The 13,233-nt window shown below is 42.3% G+C and overlaps 1 protein-coding gene across 1 annotated transcript in view; it reads left to right on the top strand.

Moving 5' to 3' along the window:
* LOC130403229 (zinc finger protein 609-like) overlaps positions 1 to 13,233 on the top strand; it is a 103,533-nt gene that overhangs the window by 67,987 nt on the left and 22,313 nt on the right. The window contains exon 3 of the mRNA XM_056607480.1: positions 10,326 to 10,551. Coding sequence (XP_056463455.1) covers positions 10,326 to 10,551 — 226 coding nt within the window. The remainder of the gene's footprint in view (positions 1 to 10,325; positions 10,552 to 13,233) is intronic.

Below are 13,233 nucleotides of genomic sequence, written 5' to 3'. Positions count from 1 at the left end.
TATATATTTTTTTTTTTTATTAAGCAGGAAAGTATTAAAAGTAACAAAGTTACAATTTAAAACGGGCCTGTCTTAGTAAAATAACTGATTTCCAGCAGGTTCCTGTTCTTGCACATATAACATGCAACAGGGACAAGGCACATCAGACGTCACATTTACAATATGCAGCGGAATTCGCCATTATATTGGTGAAATTCAGTTTCGAGGGAAAAGGGAAACAACACAGGTGACATTAACGTCACTGAATGTTTAGCAGTCACTCGCACAACAATGTTAAAAAAAAATCCCCGGTCCACCACGCAAACAATAGGTCCCGCTCTTAACAAGAAGCCGAAGAAGAAGTTGAAGCGCCCGTAATTCGGTTCTAACCCCAAATTCAGAGCCGAACAATATCCAAAACACTTCTATCACTCAGGTGTTTTGTAGAATATGTCAACATACTATCGATTGGAAACGCAAAGATACGTGCGATGACCACTTGAAGTCCAAAATCCATATGAAAAACAATGAACGCCGTAGCCAGGGCACGCCCCTTCAAACAACAATTTGAGTTTATAAAAAAAGAGTTTATAAGCACTTTAATATTTGTCATGTTTTTATTTGAAGCACTAAAAACAGTGCAATGTTGTGTTGTTTTAATAAATGTAGTCTTCTATCTGATTAAATTGTATTCGTTCGCACTTATTTGACACTCGTTCTGATGATTTTCAGTGTAAAAACGGAATTAATGAAAATTAAAACGGAAAAAACGGAATTTGGAAAAAAATAAAACGGAATTTGGAAAAAAATAAAACGGATTTCATATGGCCCTACTCAGTGGTTGATTTCCTCAGCTACGGTCCGAACCTGCTCGCAGACACCCGCCTGGAGCTGAGTTACGTGTCTCAGTGCACCCACCTCAGCCCACAGCTGATCCACCCTCCGTAGCAGGCATGTGACATCCAAGCTGGAGTATGTCATTGGTGGCAGTTCATCGTCAGAGTGAAAGGAGGAATGTTCTCTCCGCATTCATACAGCACTTTAAGGCAGAGTTTTATATTGTTGGAATCTTTGTGCTGTCCTTTATAACCAACGCACCGCTGTGTAGTAGCGGTGCATAACTCAAACAAAACTTTCTTGGAGGCTTCGATAGACTCGGAGTGAAACGTGTTTGCTGCCATTAACACAATCTCACCCTGGCTTAGTCTTAATCTAGTTAGCTAGGAAATTAAGCAGTTCATCCTCCTCAATTATCCTGCCATCAGTCGTCTTGTATATCTCCGGTTTTATTTGAGACCGTATTAAAGTCGGCGCTGTACTACGGACCGCACCTGCAGTGTCTGTCATGACTTCCAAGTGACAGCGGAGTGCAGGGATCTGTGTGTGTTTCTTTGTGTCACTGTATGATTATTATATATCGAGCGTTTCTGTGTGGGGACCCCTTTTATATGGCTAGAGGCTAGCTGCTTCTTACATATCCGATGTACTTACGGTAGACACACAGCTCAGCTCAGCTATACTATATTTTATCTCAAATATATTCAAACTTTATTACTTAAACTATTTGTAATTTTCCATTTTTTACTCCATTTAGACTTTTGAACTCTGTTTAAATCTTTTCACTTGATTTAAGCTACTTTTTTTATTTTTTTCAACTTTTCTTTACGTTTTAAACTATGCAGCTTTAGAAAATATTTCAACCTCGCTTTGCATTACAGCACTCACCGCATTTTCTGCAGGAAATGCATTTTATAGTTCCGTTTATTTTATTATCATGGACCAACCCCTTTCGGGGGTAGAAAATGTTGGGTTTCAACGCTTTTTCATTTGAGTGACATGTTTTTAGGGTGGTAATTGGCCATCATGAGCAAGTGCTTTCAAATATTTTATAATTATTTGTTCAAGGGTAAAACAAAGTACCGTATCAGACTGATATCGCAATTTGCCAAAGCTGCAGTATCGGTATCGGAAGTGAAAAAATGGTATCGGACATCCCCTACTGTATTGTTAGGAATTTATCCTTTTTAATATTCTTCCTGCTTTATATGCTACAAGTGCTTACCATTAGCCAGACTCTCGTACTTCACTTCATTTCATTTGTACAGAGAGTCTGGACCTAATCAATTGACAAACGTTAACTCACTTGAAGGCGGGTGTCTGTTGAAGTTTAAAATGATTGGATCTGCCCAGTGCCACTCTGGATCTGCCATAACCAATCGCTAACGTTTGGTTGTGACGTATGTCATGCGCCGGGAATCATGCGCAGTTTGTACACAAACCAAACACCTTGCGCGTCTGCACGAAAATGTCCGTCAACGACAGCTGCAGGTTTTGTTCGTCGAATTTAATTTATCTGGGAAATATTGCACATTGTAAATCAATATTTTATAGTAAGGCCAGAGATGATGTATGCAGTCAACTTTCGAAGCTGGGTCTAATCGTTGACAACACGCCGCTTTCGGCGCACGACTTTATCGTCATTGTTCTCAGACACGCCCTATGTTCGCTGATTGGGAGCGCAGGTTTTCTGGTAGCGCAGAAAACCAAATTACATACAGCAGGTCCATACCTAGTACTGAAGGGAAATTCAAATTGAGCGGAAGTACTTAGGCGGGCAGAGCCAGGCTAGCTTACCATTGGTTGAAAACAATGAACAGTACATATTGGCTTGAAGGAAACCCTTAAACCCAGCAGACCCTATGGCTCCGATCTGGATACATTTTGGACTTTGATCTAGATTTGGTTAAGTTTACCCCGCCTATTGCTGTTAAGTAAAATGTGGACCATTTATAGCCTCTGGCCATGTTGTTTTGCAAATTGAGTTTGTCTTACTTGAACAGTCACCAAGTTGGTCTCGCTGAAATCAAACATTCGGCCTATGAACTGTGGTAATCTTAGTCAAAGGCCACCCCATTTTGATGCCATGTCCTAATTGAAAATTGTTGGATATCATCTTGTTCAGAATTTCATCCTGAATAACTTTTGATTTGGACACATGATCATAGTAGTCCATCTTGATGTTGATTTAAGCATACGTTTTTATGTGTTTTTAGAAGATAACCCTCTTTTTAGAAGATAATAGCTCCTAAGGGCTTTATTTTGTTGTATTTAAAGACTTCCCTTATTGTCCGATCGAAGAAATTGGTTCTTAAAATATATGTGCTAAAGGATTTTGTTTTAAGTTAAAAAAAACTAGGATCCTTAGAGAATTTAGTGTTTTTAACCGATTTAACTGAAAATGTATCCAGGCTGAAGTCATAAGTTCATGGGTCATTTGTTCGCCATGGGAATATGCACATGTGTGTAAAGTTTCATGTCTAAGTCACAGAGGTGAGTTATGCTTGTTCAAAGTTTGCACTTTTGGACGATTGATATAGCCCCCCCCTATCGCCCAATCAGTGTAAATTGTTCTTCTCTTCTTGTCATTAATATTTTGTCAGCCTTTACAGCTGTAGAAAGTTTCCTATAAAGCGACACAGCAGTTTTTGTTGTGTATGTCAATCTGGCAGAATAATAATAAAACTAACGATTACAATTGGTTCCCTAGCATTTTGTGCTTGGCCCCTAGTAATTATTGTGGTTACTAGTTTGATCTTAGAGAAATTGAGAAATTCCTTACAAAGAACATTGACGCTCCAAATCATTGATCATCAATATGAGCATGTGTTTGCTGGAAGTGGCTGTGGCTGTTTAGGACCCAGCGTGTGTCCAAAGCTTAATGTTTAGTCTTTGGAGAGTTGATGTTACAATACCCCTCCCCCAGAGGCCAGAGTTGATGACTCCTGGGAATAGTTGAACTCAACACTTGGGTGACTTTTAACCTACCTCCTCCCCATATCCCAAAAGTCATAACAATTTGCTTCTTGTGTCTGACTTTTGAATTGCCAGGCCTCACATCATGTGACCCTTTAAAAAATCTTTTTTGGAATAATAATAATAAAAAATAAGATCTTGCTATGCGAGTTCATGCTTTGGCATATTGTTTTTTGGGGTTTTGAATGATTGGTTTCAATGTTTCATAGTTGTCCACGCACTCTTGCACACGCATAGAAGCACAAAATGTTTGACAAGTAAAGGAAACCCTTGCATGCGGTTGTTTGCAATTTTCGCCAGCCTCTTGTCACGTTGGAAGTGTCGGTGGCCAGCGGCATCGCAGCAGTTTTGACAGCCCAGGTGATTACCTGCGCTGTCCCATTGACTGAGCCCCGCCTGCAGGTTGTCCACATCATGCATCAGAAGGTGAAAGAACGGTCACAATGTCATTAGGCCCGGCTCACTGCAGCTCCTGCCACTGCCACTTTAATTTGTTCATCGACATAGGATCAAGAGCAGTAGGCATTCTTTAGTTAACCATGAAATATGCCCATTTGAAGGGTGGAAGATATAAAAATGTTCACTGTACCTCATAAGCAGCTGTTGAGGATACCCTCAGCAGTGGTACTACTACTGGATACCCTCATTGTCATAATATGCTCACCGTGCCTCAATGGTGGTGAAATGCATTGTCGTGGGTAATGATGATTTTGTTAAAGCAGCATTACCAGTTCTGCAGATCATCGTTTTCAACTGTGAAATGTTGTTACAAATTGAAATATAATACACTGCCCATTTTTTTGTAGACATTATTTATCAATATACAGTGGGGCAAAAAAGTATTTAGTCAGCCACCAATTGTGCAAGTTCTCCCACTTAAAAAGATGAGAGGCCTGTAATTATTATTTTTTTCCCATAGGTATACCTCAGCTATGAGAGACAAAATGAAAAAAAAATCCAGAAAATCACATTGTCTGATTTTTTTAAGAATTTATTTGCAAATTATGGCGGAAAATAAGTATTTGGTCAATAACAAAAGGTCATCTCAATACTTTGTTACATGTCCTTTGTTGGCAATGACAGAGGTCAAACGTTTTCTGTAAGTCTTTACAAGGTTTTCACACACTGCTGCTGGTATTTTGGCCCATTCCTCCATGCAGATCTCCTCTAGAGCATTGATGTTTTTGGACCTTCACTGGGCAACACAGACTTTCAACTCCCTCCAAAGATTTTCTATGGGGTTGAGATCTGGAGAATGGCTAGGCCACTCCAGGACCTTGAAATGCTTCTTACGAAGCCACTCCTTCGTTGCCCGGGCGGTGTGTTTGGGGTCATTGTCATGCTGAAAGACCCAGCCACGTTTCATCTTCAGTGCCCTTGCTGATCGAAGGAGGTTTTCACTCAAAATCTCACGATACACGGCCCCATTCATTCTTTCCCTCACACGGATCAGACGTCCTGGTCCCTTGGCAGAAAAACAGCCCCAAAGCATGATGTTTCCACCCCCATGCTTCACTGTAGGTATGGTGTTCTTTATATGCAACTCAGCATTCTTTCTCCTCCAAACACGACGAGTTGAGTTTTTACCAAAAAGTTATATTTTGGTTTCATCTGACCATATGACATTCTCCCAATCCTGTTCTGGATCATCCAAATGCTCTCTAGCAAACTTCAAACGGGCCCGGACATGCACTGGCTTTAGCAGGGGGACACGTCTGGCACTGCAGGATTTGAGTCCCTGGCGGCGTAGTGCGTTAGTGATGGTAGCCTTTGTTACTTTGGTCCCAGCCCTCTGGAGGTCATTCACTAGGTCCCCCCGTGTGGTTCTGGGATTTTTGTTCACCGTTCTTGTGATCATTTTGACCCCACGGGGTGAGATCTTGCGTGGAGCCCCAGATCGAGGGAGTTTATCAGTGGTCTTGTATGCCTTCCATTTCCTAATAATTGCTCCCACAGTTGATTTCTTCACACCAAGCTGCTTACCTATTGCAGATTCAGACTTCCCAGCCTGGTGCAGGTCTACAATTGTGTTTCTGGTGTCCTTTGACAGCTCTTTGGTCTTGGCCATAGTGGAGTTTGGAGTGTGACTGTTTGAGGTTGTGGACAGGTGTCTTTTATACTGATAAGGCGTTCAAACAGGTGCCATTAATACAGGTAACGAGTGGAGGACAGAGGAGCCTCTTAAAGAAGAAGTTACAGGTCTGTGACAGCCAGAGACCTTTCTGGTTTGTAGGTGACCAAAAACTTATTTTCCACCATAATTTGCAAATAAATTCTTAAAAAAATCAGACAATGAGATTTTCTGGATTTTTTTTTTCATTTTGTCTCTCATAGCTGAGGTATACCTATGAAAAAATAAAATAAAAAATTACAGGCCTCATCTTTTTAAGTGGGAGAACTTGCACAATTGGTGGCTGACTAAATACTTTTTTGCCCCACTGTAATTAACTACTGATCTCTTGGATTTCATCATTGATTTTTGATTTATCTGCCTATATGGAGCATTGTCTATTTGCTTTCAAGGTCTACTACAACGTTGTCTCTGAGTCCAATATCATCCGAATTAGTAGTGCAAACGAGTTACCTTTGATCCACACGGATCAACCCTAACGGTTTTCGGGATGCAAGTGATCCGCGTATCGGCTGATTATGCAACAAAACATTTTTTTGTGCGTTCACGTGATCGGCGCATGTTTAAAGGGCAATTCCGGTATTTAGCACATTGAGCCCCCTTTCTGGTTAGTCTAGGATGAAATATAGTGGTTGACACCGAAATGTTAAGTATTGGTCCTGTCTCAGGTATTTTGCTCATTTCGAATCGCCCCTGCCTGCTTTAGAATGGCTGGCCACGGGCATTCACAAACCTGTCCTTAAAACAACCCTAAATTATCGTTTGCAGAAATGTGCAACTCACCGAGTGGTTAGTGGTGTTCGTTGATGTTCCTAATCAAGTATTGTAGCGAAATACAGTTTCTGTCGTGCTTTATTTGGCATTTTGTAAATCCCATTGAAACTAATATGGAAACACAATGGGGGCGGTTTATGTTTGGTTGTAGTCTTTTCGCTCGGTTCTCCGTATCAACAGTAGGGCTAGAACCGAGCGAAAAGACTACAACCAGCCCCCCTTTCCGTTTCCGGTCAACGAGCAACGAGTCTTCCAACAGAAATCAATGGATTTACAAAATGCTAAATAAAACACGACAGAAAATGTATTTCGCTACGATACTACAAAAAAAAAAAAGATGAGGATATCTGCATTGCCTGGGGCGAGTGTAGACTAGTCTAAACTCTCCCCAGGCAATGCAGACATCCTAAATTTAAAGTTGTATATCAAGGTCTGCTGTGCTTCCTTTGGACACAGGTTTTTTATTTACTATCCATGTTAAAAAGAAGGAATAATGTCTCGGACTGCACTTTATTTTGTTTTAAAATATTTTAAGATTTTAATTTATACTTTGGAAGGACATATTGTGTTAAAGGTCCCATGACATGAAAATCTCACTTTGGGAGGTTTTCTAATATAAATATGAGTTCCCCTAGCCTGCCTATGGTCCCCCAGTGGCTAAAACTTGCGTTTGGTGTAAAACTAGCACTAGCTGTTCTGCTCGCCTTCGAAAAAACGGAGGCTCAAGCGCACTGATTTGGAATTCTGTGCTCATGACGTCATCAGGAATCTCAGCTCCTCCCCTTACTCTGCCTGGCCCGCCCAGAGACGTTGGCCCGCCAATGAGACTCGACCGTGCGAGCGCCACATGTGTGTGTGTGAATACACACACTGTAACGCAAGTGTTTCTTGTCGGTTCTTTGACGTGTCTTGTATTTCCACAACGAGACTGTCGTGGGGGTTATCTGAGCCATGGTTGAGAAGGAATTGGGGGAAAGGAACTTTGGTTTGACTCGCTGAAGTACATGAACTGCGACATGCCGCCGGTTGCCGCGAGGCACCATCGCCCGGCAGCAGGCAGCGCGCGGTTCAGTCGACTTCAGGTTGATGTGAAAGTGGAAGAACCAGAGACGTCGCAGAACCCGACAAAGTCGTTTGTGATTCATAATATCGTCTGGAGGCGCACACAATATGTTATATGATATAGATATCTATGTATTATATGATATTATTTAGATATAGAGCTCCAGGACTGTAACGCAAGTGTTGTACACTTCCTTGTTATTTGGATAACCGTTCTGCTGTTGGTGTGATGGCGCATAACGCGTCAGACTCTCGTCTCTGGTATTTCTACAACGAGACTCGTATTGGGGGTTATCTCAGCCAAGGTTGAGAATGAATTGGGGGGAAGGAACTTTGGCTTTGACTCCCTCAAGACCATGAACCACGACAAGGAGGAGAATGCGCCATCACACCAACAGCAGAACGGTTATCCAAATAACAAGGAAGTGTACAACACTTGCGTTATAGTCCTGGAGCTCTATATCTAAATAATATCATATAATACATAGATATCTATATCATATAACATATTGTGTGCGCCTCCAGACGATATTATGAATCACAAACGACTTTGTCGGGTTCTGCGACGTCTCTGCTTCTTCCACTTTCACATCAACCTGAAGTCGACTGAACCGCGCGCTGCCGGCTGCCCGCTGCCGGGTGATGGTGCCTCGCGGCAACCGGCGGCATGTCGCAGTTCATGTACTTCAGCGAGTCAAACCAAAGTTCCTTTCCCCCAATTCCTTCTCAACCATGGCTCAGATAACCCCCACGACAGTCTCGTTGTGGAAATACAAGACACGTCAAAGAACCGACAAGAAACACTTGCGTTACAGTGTGTGTATTCACATTGATGTGGACGTTGAAGAACCAGGAACGTCGGAGAACCCAACGCGGTCGTTTGAGTATAATATAATAATATCGGCTCACACAGCTTTTGGCCGTGATAATATATATTATATGATATAGATATCTGTGTAGGCTATATGATAATATTTAGATACAGAGCTCCAGGACTCCCGTGTGTTCTAGAATATTTACAGAACACGGCTAAAGGGTGTGCGTCTCGCCATTGCGATACATCCACTGTAAACAGAGCGCATGGTGGCTGCAAGCTGCTCAGGGCCACACCCCCACCCTCCTCCTTGACACGCCCACCGAAACAGCGCATTTGGGGGAAGCTCAATGTGCGACTGGCTCGGAGTGGCTGTAACTCTGCACCACGGCTGAATTTAGGGAACGTCTTTGAATACTGTGTTAGTTGCCCACTAATACCTATATTAAAGAATACATAAAATAGCATGTCATGGGACCTTTAAGTTTTTTTTTTATATTTAGCTTGCTTAAAGGAAGCAGGATTATTACCTAATTGTTCACTTATTTTGTTTTTAGACATTTGAAGATTTTATTTAAAGTCACATTTGTATTTTTTGTTGTTGGTGATCCGAAAATTATCCGACCCGTGACGCAATCCGAACCATGAGTTTTGTGATCTGTTGCACCCCTAATCACAATACCACCATCAACCTGACATATGATGAACCAGATTCTTTGTATTTTTCGTTTGTTAAGTAGGCATTCAAATCCCAATTCGGGTTCAAGACTCACTTGATGAAAAAAGTAAAACCCACACACAAAAAAGCTCAGACACCACATGCCTATTTATAAAAACTTGATGACAATTTAGTGGTACACCTAAAGTCAAAGGTTGAGGACAACTGTTCTAGAATAAATTAGTACAACTAGACAGTCAATACTGACCGTGCACTACCTTGTTTACAATGTAGCTTGTTGTGGCGCCCTCTCCTCTTTGTGCCACGTTGTGCCACGACTAATTTTCACACGACTGTCCGACAAAAGCACGTAAAAAGTATGCTGGAGGTGGAGAACACGCATAAAAATGCCGACGCATTTACACATTCTGCATCTGGATTAGGGAGAAGGAATCCGACTGGTCTGCAGACAGATCAATGTGTATCATGCTGGATATCCATGATTGATTACTTTCACCGGCGCTTTCCCCCCCCAGACCTTTTTGTCCAATGATTGAACGTTCTTTGCACACATGTGGGTTTGTTGTCATATTCAGGGACTGTTGCGAAAATTGCAATGTGAAAAAGAACCGCACCAAACCAAATAATAAACATTGTATTTTGGTCCGGACCGGAAAGAGAGCCAACTAAAGGACTTTCCTGGTGTGAATACGCCCTTAATAACGGGTTTATCTGCCAAGGCTTTGGGAGAGCAAAGAAAAGGGGTGGGGGGGGCGGGTTTGAATAAACCGCAGAGCTTGCCGAGACCAGTTGACCCCAACCTTCTGCATCACATCCCTCTGTGGAAGGTTAAAGAAAGAGTTATCTACATGGCAGCCGCTGCAGCACTATGCTGACCGAGCCGCATCGGTTTACCCTTAATGGCCGGCGGAATTCCACACTGTATCTCATGCAGCTCAACAGAAAATGTAGTCACTTCCTATACCCGCGGCATCCGCTTCCTCTGTATCTGCCGACATCTGCTCTGCTGCTCTGTTTATCTAGTGGTTTCTGAAGTGTCTCTTGTCTTTCCCCCTCTGCTCTCTGCTCTACAGATGGAGTCTCCGGTGTCCACGCCAGCCCCTCCCCCACTTCATCTCCTACCCGCAGTGGGTAACAGCGAGATATCCTCGCCGTGTGAGCAAATAATGGTCCGCACGCGCTCTGTGGCAGTGAACACGTCTGACGTGGCGCTGGCCACAGAGCCCGAGTGCCTGGGCCCATGCGAGCCAGGTACCAGCGTTAATCTGGAAGGCATTGTGTGGCAGGAAACTGAAGACGGTAAGTGATGTGGTCTCACCCCATGTGCTGTTTACACTTCTGAGCCATTCCTGCTACAGATACCAGAGCACACCATCTGGGCCACTCTTGGAGCATAAGTTAAAACAGCTCTGACCAAATAACTTTTTATTTAGTTTTTTTTCATGGTATTTTTGTATTGATAAATGAAGTACTCGGTATTCTAAATGAAGCCATAAGGTAGGCTACAACAAACTCTGTGAATGAATTGCTATTTCTCAGTCTTTCTTAATGAAGCATTTCCACTGTTGAATGTGAATATGCTTAGCTGCCTCTGGGAATGGTGTGGAGCCCTCATTTACACAGAATGCATGCAGCATGCTCTAGTAGTATCTGGCAGTAATTTCTTAGGTGGCCCTATGTCTGTTTTCCTTAGGCATACACAGACAGGAGCTTGTTGCACCCAGATAGCAGCACTTTGTCACTCAGGATACAGAGTAGGACGGCTTTTAAATCCTTCTGGCAGTTCCTTCTGTAGCACAGTCCAATTGAAAGTTGATAGACGCTCTGGCCATTCCTACCTTTGACCGAAAAATTCGATAGAAATAGGATGTATTGCTACCATTACCACCACGCTACCATTTTGTTTTCCTAGGCCTTCAGTCAGCGCCCTTGTTTTCCACCATGAATGTGAAATGATGCACACTGCTAATCTACAAAGCAGCTTGCATTCAATCGCCCGGTAGGCGTACAGAGCACAAACCGCCCACACATCCACGGCAGCACTTGGCGGTTCACAGGAAGTGAATAGAAAAAAGACCCTTGCCTCATTGGCATTCCCAAAGTGCACCATCCTTGCTATTGGTGTGGCCTTTTTGCTGTTGTTGGTTTTTTTCTCCTTCCCCTCTTTGATTTTGTTCCCTGCCTCAGGCAGTGTCTGATTTAGACCGGTCCTTTTCTACACGGCTGCTCCTCTCCGTTCCCTGACAGCCAGCCACTCATCCTCCATCCCTCGACAAGCAAGGCTAAGAGATGGCAACACAGGGGCTAGGATGCTAGCAGGGGGTTGGGGGACCAGAGGGAGGGTAAGGATAGGCGGAGTGACAGGGGTTTAGATGGACAAGGCCTGTTCTGTTGGTGACACAATGCCCTTTCTTTCAAACCCCGTGAACTTAAACGTGACACGGCTCACCCAGTCTGACACAACTATCCCTGAGACAGGCGTGTTGCTTGTCCTTAACTTCAATGAATTGCAAAGTTTGTTATTCAAAAAGCATAACGATCACACTGCTTACAGCGTTTACAGTAGTGCTCTTGTGCCGGGCGATGTTTCCATGCTGCCATTAAATACAAACACTTATTTTGCAATCAAACAACGAGACAGGGTTTACATGAAGCTGTAAATATCTGTCTATTCAGTGTTTCCCCTAGGATGGAGTTGAGGCAGCGGAGGTGAAACGTTTATTTTTTGTGCTCGCAAAGCGCACCCTGCAGAGAGGTTTCTATGTGTCTGCCAGCATCAGAAGGGTGTACATACAGTACATTTGTGCCCAATAATGAGCAGGGGAAATTTGGAGAGATTGAACATAATACAAGTATAATCTTGAAAACAATTGTTTACATTTATTTAAAAAATATATAGATAGACACAAATACTAAAAAATCGAAAAGGTCTGTGCCTCCAATCAATGCATCTTTCCACTCCCTCCCCTCTCCCCATCACAAAGGTTGTAGTAGGACCATAAGTGGCCATGCCTCTATTGAACAAGTTTTGGGACTCTAGAGTCGATAATGGCAACACTACTGAAATTGTTGCTTAAAAACAATGTATATTGACATTTTTGCTAAAAATAAATTCCTTAAAATTAAGTAGCGATATTTTTTTCAAAACTAAAGGTTGCAGTAAGACCATAAAGAGCCCATGCCTATATGGAAAACGTTTTGGGGCTCTAGAGTCAATAATGGCAACGCTATTGAAATTGTTCCTAATATAAAAAATCCTCAAAAATGAGATGAGATATATTTTTCAAAATTGAAGGTTGTAGTAGGACGATAAAGAGGCCATGCCTCTATGGAACGAGTTTTGGGGCTCTAGTCAATAATGATGTCGCTATTGAAGTTGTTGCTGGATAGAAAATCCTCAAAAATAAGAAGAGATATATTTTTTCAAAACTAAAGGTTGTAGGAGGACCATAAAGAGACCATACCTCTATGGAAGAAATTGTGGGGCTCTAGAGTCAATAATGGCGACGCTATTGAAGTTTTCAATTGTGGTTCTTTTCAGTTTTGCGCTTTGCAGATGGTCCCTAAACTCGCGGCTGAAAGCCGACAGCTCATAGAAGCCAATTTATTTCACAGTTCGCTAAAGACGGCTCGTTTGGATGAAAACAATGTTGTAGCTGGTTCTCTAGGTTACTACATTTAGCTAGAGGTGTCAATTGTGTCGCAACGATATTTCACTGATCTATTGAACCGCAAACTCTGAATCTGCCTATTTATTTCCGACTTTGCAGAAGTTCCTCTCCGTTTATAGCTTTGCTTTACTCACAGGTGTGTGAATTGACCTCGATATGAAGCGTCGGTAGCACAAAATAATATAACATTCGTTTTTTAAAGAGATAAGACGGAGGTCTCCTCTCCTTTTATATGCTTTATTTTGCGTAGCACAAAATAATACAACATTCGTATTTTAAAGAGATAAGCTGAAGCTGTCCTCTCCTCTTA

Source organism: Gadus chalcogrammus, chromosome 14, assembly GCF_026213295.1.
Source record: "Gadus chalcogrammus isolate NIFS_2021 chromosome 14, NIFS_Gcha_1.0, whole genome shotgun sequence".
Classification (NCBI taxonomy): Eukaryota; Metazoa; Chordata; class Actinopteri; order Gadiformes; family Gadidae; genus Gadus; species Gadus chalcogrammus.
Note: the sequence above shows the minus strand (reverse complement) of the source record. Positions and strands in the feature narration are given on the sequence as shown.